At 38.8% G+C, this 23,089-nt stretch overlaps 2 protein-coding genes across 2 annotated transcripts in view; one reads left to right on the forward strand and one right to left on the reverse strand.

The window, feature by feature from the left end:
• The first annotated feature begins 1,803 nt into the window (after positions 1-1,803).
• Positions 1,804-15,252, forward strand: Spata4 (spermatogenesis associated 4). Its single transcript, XM_051169922.1, has 6 exons — positions 1,804-2,027; positions 2,798-2,927; positions 3,338-3,456; positions 3,638-3,858; positions 7,213-7,329; positions 15,028-15,252. The coding sequence occupies exons 1-6, from the start codon at positions 1,810-1,812 to the stop codon at positions 15,159-15,161; spliced, it is 939 nt and encodes a 312-aa protein (XP_051025879.1). The 5' UTR covers positions 1,804-1,809; the 3' UTR covers positions 15,162-15,252.
• Positions 15,253-22,238: 6,986 nt separating this feature from the next.
• Positions 22,239-23,089, reverse strand: part of Wdr17 (WD repeat domain 17) — a 67,700-nt gene continuing 66,849 nt past the window's right edge. The window contains exon 30 of the mRNA XM_051169608.1: positions 22,239-22,765. Within this exon, the coding sequence (XP_051025565.1) occupies positions 22,646-22,765 (120 nt within the window). The 3' untranslated portion in view covers positions 22,239-22,645. The remainder of the gene's footprint in view (positions 22,766-23,089) is intronic.

Consider the following 23,089-nt stretch of genomic DNA (forward strand, 5'->3'; position numbering starts at 1 on the left):
AGTCGCATGACTAATAAGTATAACCAGTTCTTTAAGGCTTGTTTTAAACATATTATTTTAGTTATGTGTAGATGTGTGTGGATACATACATGTGAGTACAGATACTCTATAGAGACCAGAGGTGCCTGGCAGAGTTCTGGGACCTGAACTCAGTCCCTTGCAAGAGCAGTATGTGCTGCTAGCCTCTGAGCCAGCTCTCCAGGTTCTGAAACTGTGTTTTAACTTGGAATTCTGCCTTATGAAATCCAGTTGAATGGTCAACTTCTCTGAGAATATGTGGTAGATTCCCCCAGGCCAAATTACGTGTTCCATTATTGTCCGCCTCCCCTACACACACACACACACACACACACACACACACACACACCTTATATGTATTTCCCTACACGGCAGAACTTGTCAGTGTAGGTAATCTCTTCATCTATGTAAATATATTTGTACCTTATAAAAAGTCCCCACAGTGATGAAGCCCTTATCAGTTCTATCTTCTATGGTAAAGAGGATTACATATGGCTATTGGAGAGATGAAAGGTATCTAGTACTACTGAATATATTAAATTGATTTAACTACAAACACCTATCTCTGTCTAGAGGATACAACAATAGGCAGTGAAGATCTACCTCATGGCTTAACATGGCATCTTAAAGATGCTCACATAAGACATGAATGAATCATTGATGAGACATAATATCACTTGCAAAGAGCAAACAAGGTACTTCATTTCTCTCTTTCATTGTCGTCTTTAAGAATTGCATTTGTAATGTAAGTGTTTCCATGGGCACTTATGTGCCATGAGTGCATGCGATGCCAAAAGACAACCGGAGGAGTTGGTGTTCTCACTCTACCATTGACCAAACTGAAGTAGTCCAGGTGTAGGAGCAAGTGCTTTGACCATCTGAGCCATCCCTCATTTTAACCATATACAAACTCAGGTTAGTTTACCTTATTAATGAGCACACATATAAATAAACATTCAATAAAAAAAAAAAAAAAAAAAAACTATGGAGTACCACCAAGATCCAGTCTATGTTTTACATGTGGAATATGTATTCATATTTGACATTAAATATAATTTTGCTTTAAAGGTTTTAAGGGATTATCATTCTCTTTTCTGCATATCTATTTAATTTACAAATGCCTATGACCTCTTTGAAATAATTTTTCGTTTTCTACATCACTTGCTAATGAATTACAAGTGACTAGATCAGTTACTGGCACAGAAAAAAGACTCAGCAAATATTTTTGAATGGAACTATATATCCAAGAAATCTTGAAGTATAAAAATATAATCTATAAATTGTTTAAAAATATGTGACTTTAATGTACATTTGATATAATTGCTTAGAAAATAGGTATGATAAATTCTAAAGTTCTATTCTTGAAACTAAGTTCCCGCGGCTCCCAATTCTATCTCCCACTCCCACACCTTGCCGCTCCAAAAAAACATTTACAGTCTTCTAGACCTCTCTCACTTCTCTCTTCAAAATGCTTTATTGAACATTGGCCTTTGGCTGACAGACCATAATACGTACAATATAAAATTTGTGAACCGGGATATAAAAAGATCTCTCAACATATTGCAAATGAAGCCAACAATTTCCACCTGAAGCTCTGTCTAAGGTTTAAGTTCCTCAGACTCTTAAGGTCCTATGGGATTCTGGACCCCAATACACTGCAGTGCACCCTAACCTACTGTAGCGCTTTAAAGCTGCTTGAAGGCCTAAGCCCCGCCCCTCGACGCAAAGCGTCCCACCCCCATTCCCTCTGGCACTCGGCTACTCTGTTACCATAGAAACCCAGAAAGTGCTATGGCTGCCGCCGGCCCGGCTGAGGAGCCTTCGTCACTGCCGGCGGCAGCCCCAAGCAAGCCGGCCCCACCTTCTTTACCGGCTGCAGTTACGGCTGGAAGGAAACCAAAAGCACGTCTGGTGTATCCGCATCCCCCGAGGAACTCTCGCCTGTCTCGGTCCGTCCTGCGCTGGCTCCAGGCCCTGGATCTCAGCTTCTTCCCTAGGAATGTCACCAGGTGCTGAAGCTAGCCGGGACCAAGTGCCTCAGGTTTCAGGGTCTCCTCCGCCACCTGAGGCGGTCAGCTCAGGCTCCCTAAACCTAGGCTTGGCCACCCTGGCCTGGCTTTTGCTGAGGATGGAGACACCCTCCCCAGCCACAGGGTGCTCGCTCACTCCACAAGGCATACACATCAAGATAGGAAGCTCCAGAAAAACACGAAACATTCTGTTAATTTGGTTTTATTCAACTGATCATTAAATTGTAGACTTAAGCTGAGCTGGAATGCTTTGCTAACTAAGGCAGGGTGGTTTTTGTATTAATGATAGGATCAATTTATTTTCCTTTAGGAAAGTTATGTAGTTTTGAGTGTTCTACTTAAAATTTTAAAAGCTGCTGTTTAACGGAAACTACACCGAATGTAACTGGCCTTTAATATGGAATGTGAACAAAATTCCATAAAAATGAAAACCAAGGCTTTTTCACAGAAAAACTCTAGTTTAATGATTTCGTTATAGGGGTTTTCAAACAAACATCTGTGAAACTTTCAACTGTGAATTTAATCATTTAGAAACACTGTCAAATCTAATAATTTGGATTCATTAAAGGAGCACCAAAGCCTTAGACAGTAATGTTAGCAAGCTGCCTTCCGATTGAGAGTTGTCCTCAAAGAAATGAACCAACATATGTTTTTCCAGTAGCTTGTCAATATGAGGTATTAGACAGCCGTTAATTACAACATTATGTAACTTAAATTAACTTAATTATTTCCTTATTATTATTCATCAGGGATTTTTCAAATGGCTACCTAGTTGCAGAGATATTCTGTATATACTACCCCTGGGACCTTAGACTATCGTCCTTTGAAAACGGAACCTCCTTAAAAGTCAAGTTGGATAACTGGGCGCAGATAGAGAAGGTAAATTTCCAAATTAGCAACAGTTTATTCTGGAGTTTGTTTTAGAAAGTACACTATTTACATTACTTCTGTGTGAGAGAAACAGAAAGACAGGAGAGAGAGAGAGACACACAGAGACAGAGAACAGGGACAGACAGACACAGACACAGAGAGATATTATGTCAAATCTAGGATATAGCTGGCTTGCCAAATTCCAATTGTTTATATTACAAAACTATAAACTATGAAATTTAGCATATGTCGATCAGTGTGGTGTGTGATAGTGGCTTTCTAGCAGAACAATAGTGAATGTTAATAATTAACATAAAAATTAGTTAAAAAGAGAAGAGAGTTGGTTAAAGTAAATTTGTAGTGTTTTGGTTATTTTTCATAGGATTTAATAATGAAATATTTTATTTCTGTTATTAAAGTTTCTAGCCAAAAAAAAATTTAAACTACCTAAAGAACTAATCCATGGAACAATTCACTGTAAAGCCGGGGTGCCCGAAATACTGATACAGGAGGTTTACACATTACTAACACACCAAGAGTAAGTAGCTTGAAATTTTCTTTTCTTCTGTAAAGATTTATTTATTATGTTTACAGTGTTCTAAAAAAATAATTTAATGTAAACTTGTGACTTTATAAAGCTCTCTAATAAACCGTGGTTTGCCAATGATACTTTGTAATAAGCTGTGGTCTGCCAATGATACTTTGTTTCTTCTTTGCAGAATTAAAAGTATCCAGGATGAGTTTGCCAATTTCACCGACTATAGTTACCAAATGCGTTTGCCCCTGGTGCCAAGGTCTACAATTTCGAAGTCTATTAAAGATAACATTAGGTTATCAGAACTGCTAAGCAACCCCAATGTACTCAGCAATGAACTCAAGATAGAATTCCTCTGCCTTTTACAAATGTTGCAAAGAAAATTAAGTAGAAAACTGAATCCAGGTAAGCCTTCCCTGAAGACAAGTGAGTTGTGAAATCAGTAAGACTCATGTTACGGTAGGATGAGAGAAAATCATGCACTAGAATGATTAATTATTACTGAAGTAGAGTACCTCTCAGTTCATTCCTTTCTGTGGAAGCCCAAGATACGGAGGGATAGAAACTCGTTTTTAGAACATGTTTGTCAGTCTATTAGTTAAACCTTTGTGAGAAATAGTTCACATATCAAGCATTTATTTGACTTAAGTGATCCTTTAGTTGTTGGGAATAGAATAGATTAACATGATTCACTCTGGATGCTATTTGGGAGAATATGGTCAGAGATACTTTTTTCCATCATATATTTGTTGGTATGTAGATGGAAGGGCATCTTTCCAAAGCTTGGCCAAAATAATTATCAAGTCATCTTAAACTCTTGCCGTACTGTCCATCAGTTCTCCTTGGCAAGTGGCAAAGTGAATGAAAGTGGTATTCTAGCTCTATCACTATCTCCATTTTTGCCTTTTTATTAAATCTTTCTCATATCTCTATCTAATCCACTGACTGTACTGCACAGATAGAAGATTGATCATTTCTGTATAATTCCAACTATTCAAATTATGTGTGTCAATAGGATATTTCTTCCCTTTGAACTGTATTCTCTCACTTGTATCCAGAAGTTGGAAGGCCACCGCTTGAATTCTTCTGCACATTTGGGTTATTTGGAAAGCCTATCCATGAGTGCTTTGTGGGGCTTTGTCTTCCAAATCCGTTCATTTTCCACACTCATATATTATTTCTCTTTCTTGATTTGTTATGATCTTGGGACCTATTCATGAGTTTGTGAACAAAGCCTACAAGGCGTTGATCCTCTTGAGGGATTTTATATTTAAAATCTGTATGTTTTAAATATTACAGTTAAACATTACTTGCTGACAGGGTATGCAGCTGTGCATCTTGGTGCAGTTTAAGAAATGGCATGTTAGCTGGGCGTGGTGGCACATGCCTTTAATCCCAGAACTCAGGAGGGAGAGGCAGGTGGATTGCTGTGAGTTCAAGGCTAGTCTGGTCTACAAAGTGAGTCTAGGACAGCCAAGACTAATAGAGAGAGACCCTGTCTTGAAAAACAAAAACAAACAAACAAACAAACAAAGAAATGGCATGTTACTAGCACCTCCCCATTCTCTACAGGGAGCCTGCTTGACTGAGTTCATCACATGCTCCTCCCAGGGAAACCACTGTCTTCCTTCTTTGGTTGATAGTTTCCTAGATAAAATAAAGTTAAGCTATATATACTATCATGTACTTCTTAACTTTGGCCACACACACACATACACTGGTTTGCATATTGTGCATGTGTTATATTAGTGATTGAATCCAGGGCCTTATAGATGCTAGGCAAGTTCACTACTACTTAGTTGTATCTCCCTGCCTTATCAATACTTCTTTTCCTTTTTTTTTAAAGGTGAATTTCTTCAATCTTTTTTAGTTATTGTTTTTCTGAGAAATTCTTTTTTTTCTTTTATTGAGAAAAAATTTTCCAACAATATATTCTCCTCTCTGGTCCTCCTCGTCTTCCCACCCATTTTTTTTAAAACTAAGGTTTTTGTTTTTTGTTTTTTGTTTTTTACAATATACTCTGATGAAAGTTCTTCCCCAACCCCTGCCATCTCCTCCTCACCCTTCCTACTCCAACTCCACACGTTCTTTCTCTCTCTGTCAAATAAAAAAGACAAAACTAAGAAAAACTAAAAGCACAAGACACAGTCTCCACACCCCAGCTAGATTACTTTTAAAACAACAACTTCTGAATGTTTATTTCATTTAATGCTTCATCTTTATTCCTGTATATTGTTTTCATTTGAACAAGCCTTCATATGGACACGGTCACTTTTCTCATTCTTTAAATAATACTCAGTCTTCTTTCAGGCTCCTTTGGTGATTCACATTTTTCATATTTTTAGTGTATCTCTGTGTGTGTGTGTAGAGTTATGTGTATGTAGGGTTGTGTGTGTGTATGTATGTGTGTAGGATTGTATGTGTGTATGTATATGTGTGTCTGTGTGTAGGGTCGTATGTGTGTATGTGTGTGTGCGTGTGTATGTGTGTGCAGGTTGTGTGTATGTAGGATTGTGTGTATGTGTGTGTGTATGTGTGTGTATGTGTATGTGTGTATGTGTGTGTATATGTGCGTGTAGGGTTATGTGTGAACATACGTGTAGAGTTGTGTGTGTTGTATGTGTGTGCATATGTGTGTAGGGTTGTGTGTATGTGTGTGTGTGTTTGTGTATATGTGTGTGTGCATGTGTGTGTAAGTGTGTGTGTGTATGTGGGGGGGGGTTGGGTGCATACCATAGCACACATGGCTATAGGACAACTTTGTGGAATCAGTTCTCTCCTTCCTCCTTTACCTTTTAATCCACAGAGCCACTTCATTGGTCTTATCTTGATTTTTGGTACTTTCGATAGTAAAAGTTTTTAAAAATCTATTCCCAAAGCAGTTGATAGAGATTGTTATAGTTATGGAAATGCTGCTGCTCCCGATAGTGGTTTTTCCTCCCTCAGAAGGCATGAGTGATGTGTGTGAAGCCTGGTGTAAGATAAGTTACAGAGATGGAAAGGGCCTTTAGGGGCAGAAAGAAAATGCTCAAGTGCTGCAATTTATAGGACAGTTTTTAAGTAAATTAGAGAAATGTGGAAATAATTTTGTCACTGAAGTAAATCCATGTCTGCAGAACAAACTAGATGCTGAATGATTTATTTGTATGACTTACAGAAATAAGTACAACTAACTTGAAGTGATGGTTGTCAATGCTCTTGTCGGATGCTTTTGGCAGCAGTGGATTGCTTGGGGCATTGGCATCATAAGATTTATCTTGAGCTGAGTAATGATGTTTATGTGTATTCATTCCAAAAAAAAATTGTTGGCATGTGTTACACTTAGATCTTGAATGAAACTATTATAAAACAGAAGAGGCCACCCAGAAGTTTCCATGGGAAAAGAAGTGTGGCACAAAGCCAGATGACCTGTGTTTGATGCAGAAGGAAAGAAGAGACTCCTTCAAACCATCCTCGGATTTCCACAGGCACACATAACACTCATGCATCCCCTTTCCCCCCACACTAAAATAAGCAAATAGAAGCAACAAATTTTTAGAAAATCACAGGGAAATAAAGATATTGGCTTTAAGGTAAAAGTTTAAAGTATAGTGACTACGTTGTCCATAAAAAATGACCAATGGGATGGGGTTGGAAAAATGCTCAGCAGTTAAGAGCACTGACTGATCTTTCAAAGGACCCGAGTTCAATTCCCAGCATCTACATGGGATTATTGAATGTATAAATTTTAAAGATGACGTTGGTGTTTGTATTTTATAGGGTGGTTTGATTGCAAACCAACAGTGGGAGAAATCACAATCGACCATCTTCCTGTCCATAGCTGTGGGCGCAGATACAAAAGAAAGGTTTCAAAGGAAAAAGCTGCCTCTGCTTTACGTAAGTTTTGATTTTGAGTTTTTTGTCTGCTGAATTTGTAAAACTGTCCCTTTAAAGTTTTAGAGTAAGTGAAAAGGATGGTTTGAACGTCACATTAACACCATTTATTAACTTAGTGCTTCTCTGTAGTGGTATAGTCAAAGGTATTCTTCCCCAACTGACATTACATCAACCATCTGAGTTCTCTCATATCCTCAAGTGCATCTGCTTGAAATAAGGGGAGCTTCATTGATCTCAAATCTCATGTCCTCTGCAGCTTGGGCAATGAGCCAGTTCAAAGGCAGCTAAAGCAAGGTGTTCTTATTTAATTTTTAATTTAAAATTCTTTAAAATTTGTTTTTGTTTTGAGACACCATCTTGTTTTATCATCCAGGATAGCCTTTGATTTACAACAATCTTCCTGCCTTCGCCTTCTAAATGTTTATAGATTTTTCCTGCTATACAAGGCAATAATGAATAGCATATTTACTTAGAACACATTTTCATTTAAAAGGTGAAAAATAATGCTTATCTTGAATAGTCATTTACTGAGTATTCTGTATTTTATCTGACAAGTCTAGAATATTATCAAGCTCTTTATAGAACACAATTGTTCATGTTAGAACAAGTTTCTTTAAGTGTTAAATTTTAATAGGTAAGAGGTATTTTTTGTTTCCATCAGATATAATAGAGCAAATCTCAAAAGATCCAATAAAAATTATAACCTCTAGAAGCCTTTAATATACAAATATATATTGTAATTATTTTTTAAAAAGTATTTTAATCCCTTTTAAAAATCATAAGTTACTATTGTTTAGTGGCATTATAGAACAAGTGTCCTACAGAGCTAAGATTTTAATTTCCACACATGAGGCTGCCCATCGCACCCCCTAACATCATCTAGCTGAGGCATAGAGCACTTGATGTGTTAGAACCTAGCAGATGTGTCTAGCAATGCTTATATGAGAAAACATATCCAGAGTTTCTCTAGGTTCTAGGAATGCATCTGTCTTTCAGCCTCTATAAGCCACCTTCTGTGACTGGGATTTGTAATAAAGGCTCCAGCTTGTTGAGGCTGTTCCTTTCTGGGAAGGAGACCTCTGGGGAGTTGGTGCCATGCTCATCTCCTTGTTTCTTTTTCCTTACAGCTGTTGGATCCAACTAGGGATGGGAAATGGTGGGAGGGAGCAGTGGATTCCTGTGTAAGAAAGAAAGGTGGGGAAAAAAACCCCAGCTGTGTGACAATATGATGGCATCTGGTGCGTACCATGTCTAGGGAGCAGAAGATCAAAGGTTTCAAAACCGACTGAAAGGAATGAAGGGAACAAGCCAGGAGTTGGGGAAAATCAGAACCAGTTACCCTTCCCCGCCCCCCATCATGACCAAATTCTGGTCACAAGCTGTGAGCACTCTGCACTCTTCTGAATACTGGAGATGAGTGCAGGCCCCTGGGGACCAGAGGATCAGCACAGCAAGACTTGTGAGTGAATGGGATGCTGGATCCAAAACACCCCTTTGGTGCTTCTCACACTGAAAACTGCCACATAGGAGTTATGAAGGATCAGAACCCCACACCACCATCACTACCATCACCACCTCCCAAAGCCAGATATCTGGGCCTGGGCTTAGGAATCAGGAATTGCTAGCAATGTACAGTTTGCATACTCGCATACTAGAGCTGAGTATCCATGCAACAAAACCGGTTACACAGGCTGCTGGATCCAAAACCCCAAATTTGGGGCTTCTTAACAGAAGGGGACAAACTAAGAGTTTGTAGCCATGCTCTGATTTAGAAGTCATGAACTATGAGTGCCCTGCATTCTGCACATATGGGATCCTCAAGAACCACATATGCATCCTAGGTACAGTGTTCTGACCTCCAAGACAATATTCTACTTTGCTGCTGATCCCCCTGAGGAGACAAGGTAGTGCAATACTGCTGAATCCTGGATCCTAGGTGGAGAGCTCAGATTAATCTAATTTCCAGGAGAGCAGTGTCTTCTAGACCTGTAAACAGTGCAGCTGCCTTCCCAAGGGACTCACCCCTTTGACTACAAAGTTAGAAAACCAGAGCCCCCAGAGAAGATGGCTAAAGAGAGGAGTAACAACACAATCAACAAAACCAGGACAGCATGGCTCCATCAGAATTTCCCCCCAAAACAGTGGATACTCTAATGCACTGAATCTCAGGAAAAAGACCGTAAAGCTATGCTTATGCAGTTATTTGAGAAACATAAAGAGGAAATGAGTAAATCCTTCAAAGAATTACAGAAAAATACAAACAAAAGAATAGAGGCTATTGAGGACAAGCAGAAAACCACAATCAAATAGGCGAAAGAAATGAGTAAAGCTATTCAAGACATGAAAACAGAATTAAAATCAATTAAGATGACACAAACTGAGAAAATCCTGGAAATGGAAAACTTAGAGATCAGGAATCATAGAGTATCATCAACAGAATACAAGCGATGGAGGAGAGAATCTCAGGCACTAAAGATACAGTTGAAGAAATTGATACATCTTTCAAAGAAAATATTAGAACAAAAATGTTTATGACACAAAGCATCCAAGAAATCAAGGGTACCATGAAAAGATGAAATTAAAAACAAACAAACAAACAAACAAACAAACAACAAAAAAAGGAATAGATGAAAAAGAAGATTCTAGGTTCCAAGGACCAGAAAATATTTTCAAGAAAATCACAGAAGAAAATTTCCCCAACCTAAAGAAAGAGATGTCCTTGAACATACAAGCAATTTAAAGGAACACTTGAAAGTCCTAAGAAAAAATGAAATAGATTCCACTTACAAAGGTTTAATAAAGATCAAGCAAGGAAATTAAATAGACCTATATCCCCTAAGGTAATAGAAGCAGTCATCAAAAATATCCCAACCAAAAACAGCCCAGGGGTGGATGGATTCAGTGCAGAACTCTACAAGAGCCTCAAAGAGTAACTGAAACCAATACTCCTCAAACTATTCTACAAAATGAAAACAGAAGGATCATTACCAAACTCATTCTATAAGCCACAGTCACCTTGTTACCTAAGCCACAGAAAGACCCAACAAAGAAAGAGAATTTCAGACCAATCTCTCTTATGAACATTGATGCAAAAGTACTCAATAAAATACTCACAAACTGAATCAACAACGCATCAAAATATTATCCATTGTGACCATGTAGGCTTCATCCCAGACATAGAGGGTTGCTTCAGTTTACAGAAATCCATCAATGTAATCCACCACATAAACAAACTGAAAGAAAAAATCCACATGATTATCCCCTTAGATGCTGAAAAATGATTTGACAAAATCCAAAACCCATGTGTGTTTAAAGTCTTGGAGAGATCGCGGATACAAAGCACATACCTAGACATAATAAAGGCCATTACAGCAAGCTGATAGCCAGCATCAAACTAAATAGAGAGATATTCAAAAGAATTCCACTAAAATCAGGGACTAGACAAGGCTGCCCACTCTCTTCATATCTCTTCAATATAGCACTTGAAGTTCTACCTAGGGGAATAAGACAACAAAAGGAGAACATGGGGGATCCATATCACAAAGGAAGAAGTCAAAATATCAATATTTTCAGGTGATATAATAGTTTACATAAGTGACCCCCAAAGTTACACCAGTGAACTCTTACAGATGGTAAACAGCTTCAGCAAAGTAGTGGTATACAAGGTTAATTTTTAGAAAATCAATAGCCCTCTTGTACACGAATGGCAAATGGGATGAGAAAGACATTAGCAAAAGTACACACTTCTCAATAGTCACAAGTAATATAAAGTATATTGGTGTAACTCTAACCAAGCAAGTGAAAACTTGTATGAGGAATACTTCAAGTGTCTGAAGAAAGAAACTGAAGAAGACATCAAAAGATGGAAAGATCTCCCATACTCATGGATTAGGAGAATCAACATGATAAAAATGGCCATTTTACATAAAACAATCTACAGATTCAATGCAATCACTATCCAACAAAACAAAACAAACAAACAAACCCTACACAATTCTTTACAGACCTTGAAAGATCAATTCTCAATATGGAAAAAAAACAAAACAAAAACAAAAAAACCCAGAATAGTAAAAAAAAAAAAAATCCTGCACAAGAAAAAAATCTTCCAGAGGAATCTCCATCCCAGATCTCAAGCTGTAATAAAAACAGCATAATACTGGCATAGAAATAGGCTGGTTGACCAATGGAATCAAACTGACAACCCAGAAATAAATCCACACACCTATGGACACTTGATTTTTGACAAACAAGCAAAAACCATACAATGGAAAAATGCTCTTCAACAAATGGTGCTGGTCTAACTGGATGTCTACATGTAGAAAAATGCAAATGAATCCATATTTAGCACCCTGCACAAAACTCAAGTTCCAATGAATTCAAGACTTCAATGTAAACCCAGACACACTAAATCTGTTAAAAGGAGACATGAGCTAATTGGCACAGGAGACAACTTCCTGAACAGAACACAAATAGCTCAAGATCTAAGATCAACAATTAATAAATGGGACCTCATAAAACTGAAACACTTCTTCTATAAGGCAAGTGACACTGTCATCAGAACAAAGTGACAGCTTACAGACTGGGAAAAGATCTTCACTAACTCTACATCTGACAAAGGGCTAATATCCAAAACATATAAAGAACTCAAGAACTTAAAACACCACCAAACCAAATTATCCAATTAAAAAATGGCATACAGAACTAAACAAAGAAATATCAAATGGCTGGGAAAAACTTAAAGAAATGCTCAACATCTTTGTTTATCAGGGAAATGCAAATTAAAATGACTCTTGAGATTCTACCTTATACCTGTCAGTATGGCTAAGATCAAAAATTTAAGTGATAGCACAAGCTGGCAAGGATGTGGAGAAAGGGCAACACTCCTCCATTGCTGGTGGAAGTGTAACCTTGTACAACCACTTTGGAAATCAATCTGGCTCTTTCTTAGAAGATTGGCAATAGTGCTACTTCAAGACCCAGCTATACCACTCCTGGGCATATACCTGAAAGATGCTCTACCATACAACAAGGACATTTGCTCAACTATGTTCATAGCAGCTTTATTTGTAATAGCCAGAATCTGGAAACAACCTAGATGTTCCTCAACCAAAGAATGGATAAAGAAACTATGGTACTTTTACATAATGGAATACTACACAGCTATTAAAAAACAAGTAAATCTTGAAATTTTCAGACAAATGGATGGAACTAGAGACAATGATCCTGAGTGAGGTAACCCTGATTCAGAAAGACATACAGATAGTCACTTATAAAGGGATATTAGCCCAACATAGAGGTCCTCTGAGAGACTCTACCCATCTGGGGACCAGGACAGAAGCTAGGACTAGAAACTGGACTCTGGGAGGAGTGCTGAGAGGTGTATGGAAGAGGGGGTGATGGAAGAACCCAGAGGGGTCAGGAGCTCCACAACACAAGGCCAGAAGGACCTGCGTAAACTGATGTACCTACCAAGGACAATGCAATGCAGTGAGCCTAGACCCCCTCTTTAGACAGCCAATGGACAGCTGATCCTTCATGTGGGATGGACATGGGGCTATCTCTGATCTTTAGACATGAACTCTGGTGTCTGAGATTTTATCACTTCTCCTTGGCGGTGAGGCCCTGAAAGCACACAGAAGAAGGCCATGCAGGCTATCCGGATGAGACCTGATAAGCTGGAGCCAGAAGATGGGGGAGGAGGGCCCCCCTCTCAGAGGTCTAGGGGAGGAGAATAGAGCAGAAGGTAGAGGGAGGAAGGGTGGGAATGGGAAGATGAGAGGGAGGGGATAACAATCTGGATGTAATGTGAATACATTATAAAAAATAAAAAAAAATTTAAAAAGAAAGAGAGGCAGGATTCAAACTCCTGGACCTCCACATTCCCACAGTGGTCACGTCTGAGTTAATTAGTTAATATAATTTAGAACAGGGCCTGTGTGCTGGCTAGTTTTATGTCAACTTGTCAAAAGCTAGAGTCATCAGAGAGGAGGGAGCTTCAATGTCAGAAAATGCCTCCCTAAGACTGAGTTGTAGGCAGTCCTGAAGGGCATTTTGTTAGTTCGTGATTGATGGTGATACCATCCCCTGGGCTGACAGTCCTGGGTTCTATAAGAAAGCAGGCTGAGCACCTATGGGAACCTAGCCAGTAAGCAGCGCCCCTTCATGGCCTCTGCATCAGCTCCTGCCTCCAGATTCCTGCCCTGCTTGAGTTCCTGCCCTCACTGCTTTTGATGATGAACTGTGATATGGAACTGTGATTGAAATAAGCCCTTTCCCCCCAAGTTGCTTAGCAGTAGTAATCCTAAAACAGCTTGATACCTAGTTAAGTGTAACAAAACAAGGCAAAAACCTGAATGCTCAATTCTAATTAAATTGCTAAAGAATATTATGATTGTGGTTGTTTACTGTGTGACACTCTAAAAACTCACCTGGTATTTACAAAAGCTGAATGCCAAACTAGGCAAGGCGGTGTCTGTCTGGGGTTAAATCCATCATTTACTGGGCTTTCGCAGGAAGTGTCTGAGTGTTAAGCCAGCTTGAACTACATAGTGAGACACTGAGTCTAAACAAATAAATCAAAAAGTAAACCATAAAAAATAAAACAAGAGAAGTAAACAGCCTCTTGTCATTACTTCAGAAAGCATTCAAATAGATCACATGCTTGCTTTTCCCATTTGAAAAACTTACTGCTGCATAGACACTTCATCCCTCATATCTTCCTTCAGCATTCCTATTAATGGCCCTCTAGACAGCCTTTAAGATTTGTGATTTTTCTTCTTTTTCCAAATGGCTGATCAGTTTGAGGAAGGATAACCTCACTGGACAAGGCCAATTCGAATAGGATGTTGAACACACAACCTCACTCTTTACCTCTCTCCACCCTGTTCGAGCTACTCAGATACTCACTCTAGCCACACAAGGGATGGTATGAATTTGATTTGGGTTATTTAATATATTGAAAAACATTTTAAACATTTATTATTTTTATCCAAGTAATTCCAGTTCAGTCAGTTTTGATGAGCGGATACAAATGATGACGTCAAGTCAGCTTTCATACACTGAAAGTTAATTAAAGGAGGAGAAGCAAGCACTACACTCTAGGAACCTTGCCGTTCACATTTGGTCATTACGTCACTGAAATTACAGGCTGTTCTCTGGAATACAAAATCCCAAGTAACAGTAAAACACATTGTCTAAGTTTCTGTACTTGCCTAAATTTTGTGTTTCAAGGAGCAATAAAGGCAAATGTTTTAGTTTCAGTGGCCCCTCATATTGGAACTGAATGACCTGGAGTCTGGGCACCCATCATGGATAACAGAGTAATTGGAGCTCTATAAACTGTGTTATGAGCCATGCATACTTGCCAGAGCTAAGTATGAAACCATGTCTCTCTTTGCTCAGCTGCTTTTTGAAGCAATTTCTAAAAATACATGAGTCATATCAAATGTACTAAAATAAACCCTGGATATTTTTAGGCACTGCTAATAAATTTGGAGGAGGTAACACATTATATATGATTTAAATATTCTTTTTACTAATTCATTAATTATAACCAGTTCTACTAAGTGACTAATTATAGCCAGTGCTCAGATTATTGTTATTCCGGATATATTTGACATGTTACAGAGATACTGATATTGGTATAGATATTTCAAAAATTAATAAAGAATTGATTCTTTATTACTTTAAATATCCCAGGAAAATCAGGTAACGATGGCAAGCCACATACAGAAATTCAGGTGAAGCAAAGTGGAAAACCTTCTTGTGAGTCCATTACAAAACCTATGAGAAATATGGAAGAAACAACGAAAGCCACATACAAATGCCTCTGAAGAGATGTCACTACCACCTACCACAATATGAGCATATAACAGTCCACTCAGTCTTGGATGCATTTAAAAAATAAATAACTTAAATTGGTGTCTTAACTGCAATTCGGCTACAAAGTATTGCTTTTTGTTTTTAATGTGATTCCAAAACCAGGTTGTATGTGGGTGCATCAAGGAACCACTGAAGACAGTCAAACTCTATGGATAAGAAAGCACCAAGCTGGGAGAGTTTGTTAAATTATATAGGGTTAGATTCAGTGGGAGGACTCAAGCACTTGAAATAGTCAGGTGGGTAACCATGGGAACTCTGGAGAGTCTTCAGTTGTGATCATAAGCATTCAGGTACCCCAACTGCTGCTCTGGTCAGGATGCTTAGAGAGCCACTAGGGGTTTTCTGGGAATGCTTCAGATTTTGTTTTGTTTTGTTTCTTTTGGTTTTTGGGTTTTTGTTGTTGTTGTTTGTTCATTTGTTTGTTTTTTGCTTCTAAGCAAAACCAAGTCTCTTTGCAAAGTGAGACCCTGGTGGGACCTGGAACAGCATCCTAAAATATTGCCATCAGCGTTGCCATTTTGGGGGTTCTGTCTTAGATACCTAACTTTCCAGTCCTTTTTTGGTGATAAGGGCAACAGGACTTGTCTTAAGCTATGTACTGCTGGCTAGAAATATTGCAAAGAGGAAGGTTTGGAATTCTGGTCCCAAGCAGGGCCTCGAGCTGGCAGATGGTGATAAAAGACCTGGGGAAACTGCATCAGGATCATCTAGTTGACTGACATCAAGTAAACTCATTCGTTTCTGAAAAGAGTCTGAAGAGACTGGAAAATATTTCTATGAGGAAATACAAGTTCGAGGGCAGAGGAGAGGAACAAGCCATGGGGCCATAGGAGAGCATAGTGAGGGGTCTGTATTGGGATCAGCAACTGGGGGTTGAACTCCAAATGCCAGCTCATGTAGGTTTAAAAAAAACAAACTTATTTGTTCATTTTACATCCCAATCATAACCCCCTCCCTCCTCCTCTCCTGGTCTCACTCTCCCTCCTTCCTCCCCCTATACAACCCCTACTCTTCAAAAGCTATATTACAGAGCAATAGTAATAAAAACTGTATGGTACTGGCATAGAATAGACTGGTTGATCAATGGAATTGAATAGAAGACCCAGAAATAAATCTACACACCTATGGATAATTTATTTTTGACAAAGGAGCCAAAACCATACAATGGAAAAAAGATAGCATCTTCAACAAATGGTGGTGGTCTAACTGACTGGATGTCTACATATAGAAAAATGCAAATAGATCCATATTTATCACCCTGCACAAAACTCAAGGCCAAGTATATTATTCAGGGTTTTAATCTGATTTTTTTGCCTGGCCAGATTGGCTTACATAGTAGCAGCGTCCTTCACTGAGAAAGAAGCAAGTGCCTCTTTCCTCAGCGGCCAGCACATTTTGGAGGACCGCTGAGACCTGGGAGGTGGTGTCTGTTGTTGGCTTAGCAGCATGACTAAAGTGGAATGCTGGATGGTACCTGACATGTTGGTGGAGATCTGTTCAGATACATAGTCTGTGGCTCTTCCCTCATGCTGCCAAGCCAATAGCAACCCCTGAGGTTATCAAGTTTACTCAAATCATCAGTGGAAAGGCCACAGCTCCCCAGGCCCAATGGGAATTCTGGAAAAAAGTATAGACTTCCTGTTCATCATATAGGGTCAGCTGAGGAACAAATATGATCGGGAAGCAGAAACCAGGGCTGATGCAGCTCTGCATTTACAGAGCTTAGAGTAACATCAGAAGAGGGTCTCCTCTGGCCTTAGTATGGGTTTTGACACTAAACTAGCCTTATAATCAGATAAGGAAAAAGGCTGAAAGATCTCATTGAATAGACAAATTGCTAGATTTCCCAGGCGGGTAAAGAGGTACTAGCTTAGAGAGCTGGGGGAAAATGTACTCAGAATTAAATGGAGTTAGTGTCAAGATTACGTTGGAGAGGAAGGAGGATGGCCACCATAGGGATTGTAGCAAGGAAGCATGGAGAAAAGACGCTGTTGATGAAACCCATACCTCTGCTGTAGGTGGGGAGAAGGTATAGGGAGTCATTTAATATACGCATCTAAGAGGCGGGGTTTACAGGATTACCTGTATTGAATTCTGTGTCTAGGTTGGATACAGAGTATTTAAAGGCTTTGTCTGTGGTGTCTATAAGGGGTATACGAGGGGTTCTTCAAGGACTCACCCTCTGTGAGCTGGGACAGCTTCTGCCCTGTTGATATAAATAGCTCCATGACCTCCTCAGTCCACCTTTTGTCCTGAGGAGGTTGGATGGTGAAAGCAAGCATACCATGTCCAAGCTGGAAGTGAAGTTGTTGGGGCTACATGCTTCATTCTGGCTCAGAGTAATGATATCTACATCCTCAGTTGGGACATCTACCACAGGAGGAATCAGACAGACAGGCTATATTTGTTTGATCCTGGGAAAAACAAAAGTATTGAGGTTATTGGAAATGAGGAGGCAGAGGGGTCTTGTACAGGTGGTAACGATGCCACAGTTCTGACAACAGGCTGCATGCAAGTCAAAGATCAGGTGGGTCTGTGATCTGCAACCAGAGATGGGATAGAAGGTAGCATTGAGAATGAACTGAGTTTGGGCAGAGTATATTTGAATTTTCATTCCAGTCATCCTATCTGAGAAGTCAAGAGGACAGAGAAAATCGCCAGAAGGAGGAAAAAAGAGGCCATATTGGGTGACCTCAGGGATAGGTGGTTAAATCCACATTCTCTAGAGGAGCAGAACTTATAGTATGAATATAGATGGGGGTTTGAGGATGCATTAAAATGGATTAAAGGCTGTGGTTCAGCTAGTCCAACAGTGTTTACCAATGCAAAATCCCAAGAATCCAGTACTTGTCCAACCCATGAGGCTGTATGTCTCAAATGGTCCTCAGTACCTGTCGGAATCCTGAGGAAGTGGAAGTAGGCACTAATGCCAAGGAAGGAGTGGGCTTGCCGCTGAGAACGAGAGCAAGCAGGCGAAGAGAGCAAGCTTCCTGATTTCATGTTCTTTTTTAGACTGCCAGTAGAAATTGTAGCCCAGATTAAAGGTGAGTGTTCCCATCTCAAAAGATCTGGAATAGAGGTGTATTTTCCGACCTCAAATTTTGGGGATTAAAAATGTGTCTTCCCACTTCAAATGATCTAATTAAGAAAAATCCCTCCCAGCTCCTTGTGTTTTAGCTAATTCCAGATGTAGTCCAAGTTAATAACCGAGAATAGCCATTACAGGAGTGATTTCAGAGTATTAAGTAGTCAGCACTCTTTGGGAGCGGAAAATCAGCCTGTGGAACAATCCTATGAAGTGGATTTCCAAGATTTTTGAGTGAGTTAACAGGTTAGACGCGTGGTCCCTTATACTTCTGACACTTTGATACACTGTTCTTTCTATTGTGTTTGTAGGAGTGAGATTTCTTCTCATCGTAGTTGGGAGCTATGTCATATTTGGCTTTAATGATAGCAATTGCATTAAATTAATGGGCCTGAAATATATTTGCACACATAGACCCAGATGATAATGAAATGTTGTAGTATGCCTCAGTTATATGTGCTATATTCGTCCTGAGGTACATATGTAAACTACATAAGCACATGTGACTTGAAGGTATAATACAATAAACATTTAATAGGTGTTGGCTACTTCTGATTCACTAAAAATGAGATACTAAATTTTACAAATAATTTGTAATGCATTTGCTTTAAAGCCAAAGTATAAATTTCTTGTCATCAGAAAAGCAAAATACTGTCAATGGTTCTTTTGTCCTCCCTTGTAGAGGTCTTTATAATAAAATAGGACCAAATTAATCCTGCTCATATTTAACACTAAAGAAAAGTTAATTTTCCATTTTATTCAGGTGCTTATTTTCTCTTTAGTGAGAAAATACACAGATCTTTTCTCTTTGTAGTTTATACATAAAGTATTTTTATTGCATTCATTAAGATATAAGAGGTAGTAATTCATTTATAAGTCAAACCTAATGTTTCTACTTGAATTATTAGAAAACACAATAAACATAAACATATTAATATATTTTAAAGTAAAATTAGGAGAACAGGAGTAGTATTTAGGCTACCATTAAGTGTGTGTTATAGTGCATGTGTGTCAACTAATAGAGAAAAACTGAAGTTGTAGCTATCACTTCTCAGATACATAGGGTCACTATACATTGAATTTCCTATATTATTTTCCGTGTTTCTTATTACTATTATTTTGTAAAATGAATTGTTAGCTTGTGGTCTTTATGAGGCATTATGATTGATTGATCATTATGGTAATACATCAGTTTTTAAAAACTGGTTTAAGATTTAAAATATTTTAATATGACATATCAAGGATAATATAAACCACAATTATTGTAGTTTTATAAACTCATTCTTTATTCAAACAGAAGCATTCATATTATATATTTTTAAGTGATACAATTTGAGTATTGAAGTTCTTTAGTGTAAATTAACTTCATACATGTTTAAGTAAAAATTCTATTTTAATTGAAATAGAGTAATGTATTGATTGGGTCCTTAGCTTTTTGTTCTGAATAAAAATAAAATCAACAAATAAGAATAAATGTATAAAATTTACTCAGTATTTTAATAGCATCCTATTTACATACAGAAATTTATTTGAAACAAATTTTTATAAATGATCATATGATGAAGATCTTTTCCAAATCTGTAGGCTATTGCTTTGTTCTGTTGACAGTGTCCTTTGCCTTACAGAAGCTTTTCAGTTTCATGAGATCCCATTTATTAATTGTTGATTTTAGAGCCTGAGCTATTGGTGTTTTGCTCAGGAAGTTGTCTCCTGTGACAGTGAGCTCAAGTCTCTTCCCCACTTTTTCTTCTAACAGATTTAGTATGTCTGGTTTTATATTAAGATCTTTAGTCCACTCGGACTTTAGTTTGTGCAGAGTGGAGGGCTAGTATGCAAATATATGTAAAGAACTCAAGAAATTAAACACCACCAAACCAAATAATCCATTAAAAAATGGGGTACATAACTAAACAGAATTCTCAAAAAAAGCAATATTGACTGGGCGAGAAATACTTAAAGAAATGCTCAATGTCCCTAGTCATCAGGGAAATGCAAATAAAAATGACTCTGAGATTCCATGTTACACCTGTCAGAATGGCTAAGATCAAAAACTCTGCTTCAGGGTCAGCTCACTCATTATGATCATTTCTAGTTCAATCCATTTGTCCACAAATTTCGGGAATTCCTTGTTTTTAATAGCTATACTCACTTATAACTGGACACTAGCCCAAGGGGCAGGTCCCATGAAAGTCTGCACCTACCAGGAAAGTGGGATAGAGGTGAGAATATCCTATTGAGACTCTAGGTGAGAAAAATATAGGGGATAGGGAAGTAGGTGGATCCAGAGGGTCCTAGAAACCTACAAGAGGAACATTATGATGGGTGGATCTGAGCCCAGGGGTTCTGCTTGATCAAAGGCACCAACCAAGGACAAAACGTGCAGCCATCATCAAACCCCTACCCAGATCTAACCAAGGACAGAACATTCTCCACAGTTAAGTGGAGACCGGGGACTGACTTTCACAGGATCTCTGGTGCCCCATATTTGGCCATGTCCCTTTGTGGAGGAGGCCCAATGGCACTTGGAGGAAGGATAGCGGACTACCAAGAAGGGACTTGATACCCTAGCACCATATTCAGGGGGAGGAGGTCCCCCTTGGTCACAGTCATAGGGAAGGGAGATTGGGGTGAAAGTGGGAGGGAGGGAGGAATGGGAGGATGCATGGGATGGGATAGAAAATGACATGTAATATGAATTATTTTATTTTTCAATAAAAATGTGTAAAAAAAAAAAACTCTGGTGACAGAACCTGGTGAGAATGTGGAGAAAGGGGACACTCCTCAATTGCTGGTGGGAGTGCAACCTTGTACAACCACTTTGGAAATCAATCTGGTGCTTTCTCAGAAAACTGGGAATAGTGCTACCTCCAGACCCAGCTATACCACTCCTGGGCGTAAACCCAAAAAATGCTCCACCATACACAAAGGACATTTGCTCAACTATGTTCATATCAGCTTTATTTGTAATAGCCAGAATCTGGAAACAACCTAGATGTCCCTTAACCAAAGAATGGATAAAGAAACTGTGGTACATTTACACAATGGAATACTACTCATCTATTAAAAACAAGATCTTAAAATTTTGCAGGCAAATGGATGGAACTAGAAATGATCATCCTGCCTGAGGTAACCCAGACCCCGAAAGACACACATGGTATATACTCACTTATAAGCGGATATTAGCCACATAATACAGGATAACCACACTACACTGCACAGACCTAAAGAAGCTAAATAACAAGGAAGGACCCTAGGGAGGATGCTTAACTCTCACTCAGAAGGGCAAATAGAACAGGCACAGGAAGCAGTTGAAGAGAAGGAACAGGACAGCAGCTTACCATAGAGGTCCTCTGACAGACTCCACCTAGCAGAGAATCAAAGCAGATGCTGAGACTCACAGCCAAACCTTTGGGTGGAGCACAGGGAGTCTTATGGAATAGTTGGGGAATAGAAGGGCCTGGAGGGGTCAGGAGCTCCACAAGGAGACCAATGGAGCCAACAAGTTCCGGCTGAAGAGGGAAGGTGCTGCAGAGATGGATGCACCAAGGACCATGCATGGTGAGGATCTAGACCCCCTGCTCAGATGTAGCAGATAGGCAGCACAGTCTTCTTGTGCGTCCCCTAATATGGGGAGTAGGGACTACTACTGACATGGACTCTGGCCCCCACATGTTGATCACTTCCCCCTAGCAGGGCAGCCATGTTAGACCACAGAGGAAGAGGATACAGACAGTCCAGATGAGACTTTATAGGCTGAGGCCAGATGTTAGGGGAGGAGGACTCCCCTTCTCTGACTACTAAGGAAGGGGTGGAGGGGGTTGAGGGAGAGAGGGTGGGACTGGGAATCGATGAGGGACTGGGGTACAATAGGGGTATAAAGTGAACCAATTTTTAAAAAAAGAAAGTAAAACAACAACAACAACAAAAGGATCATACCTTGTTGAATTGGAAATCAGCGGTGTATTCCACAAATTTTGATATCTCAAGATATTCATTAAATTTTCATCAAAATCTCGTATGTGTCAAGAACTAGGCGATGTACTTTATGTGTTTCAATGTTTTTACAGTGTTTTGTTGACATTTTTGTCATTAAAACCCTATCTGTTTTGCTTATTTAGTTCTTTACAGTTTATTTAAAACTTCCTTATAAATATAAATAAGACCATTTATCAGTGAGACACATATTTTTCCTTTGGAATTATATAAATATTTTATTCTGAAGTTAATAAAATTTAATATTATTCCCTCATATCTTCTAACCACCAATCCACCTCGCAAAAAAGATGAAAGTTATAAATACCCCAAATTTCCTTTTTACAAAAACTACAAAGTATGAAGGAAAATCTTCAGTCAAAATGGATTGAGTCGTATCCCAGTTCCTAAAGGTGAAAATGGATTCACCTTTGCCCACATCAGAGCGTCATTCAAAGAAATAGCTGATTTCCCATCTTCCAGGAAATACACGGGGCCCTGTTGATGGAGTTGAGAAAAGAGAAAATGAGACCATAAATTTGCAACATTTACTTAAAGTTATAGAAAGTCACCACTCGAAAAAAACACTGGTGCAATCAGGCAATTAGTAGTATAAGAAAAAAGGATTTTCATTAAGGCTACCAACTGTAGAAATATCTTCAAGTACCTCATTAATGTACCACTATTCAGTGGTGGATGTTAAAACAGAGATTTATACTGTCATTTTAATTCCTTGTATATAGCAGGACTATCAATTATAATAAATGTTGTTAATTTATTAATTGCTCCAGAGTTAACTTTTATGAAAGCACACTCTCAAGT

The sequence above is a fragment of the Acomys russatus genome, chromosome 27, assembly GCF_903995435.1.
Source record: "Acomys russatus chromosome 27, mAcoRus1.1, whole genome shotgun sequence".
Classification (NCBI taxonomy): Eukaryota; Metazoa; Chordata; class Mammalia; order Rodentia; family Muridae; genus Acomys; species Acomys russatus.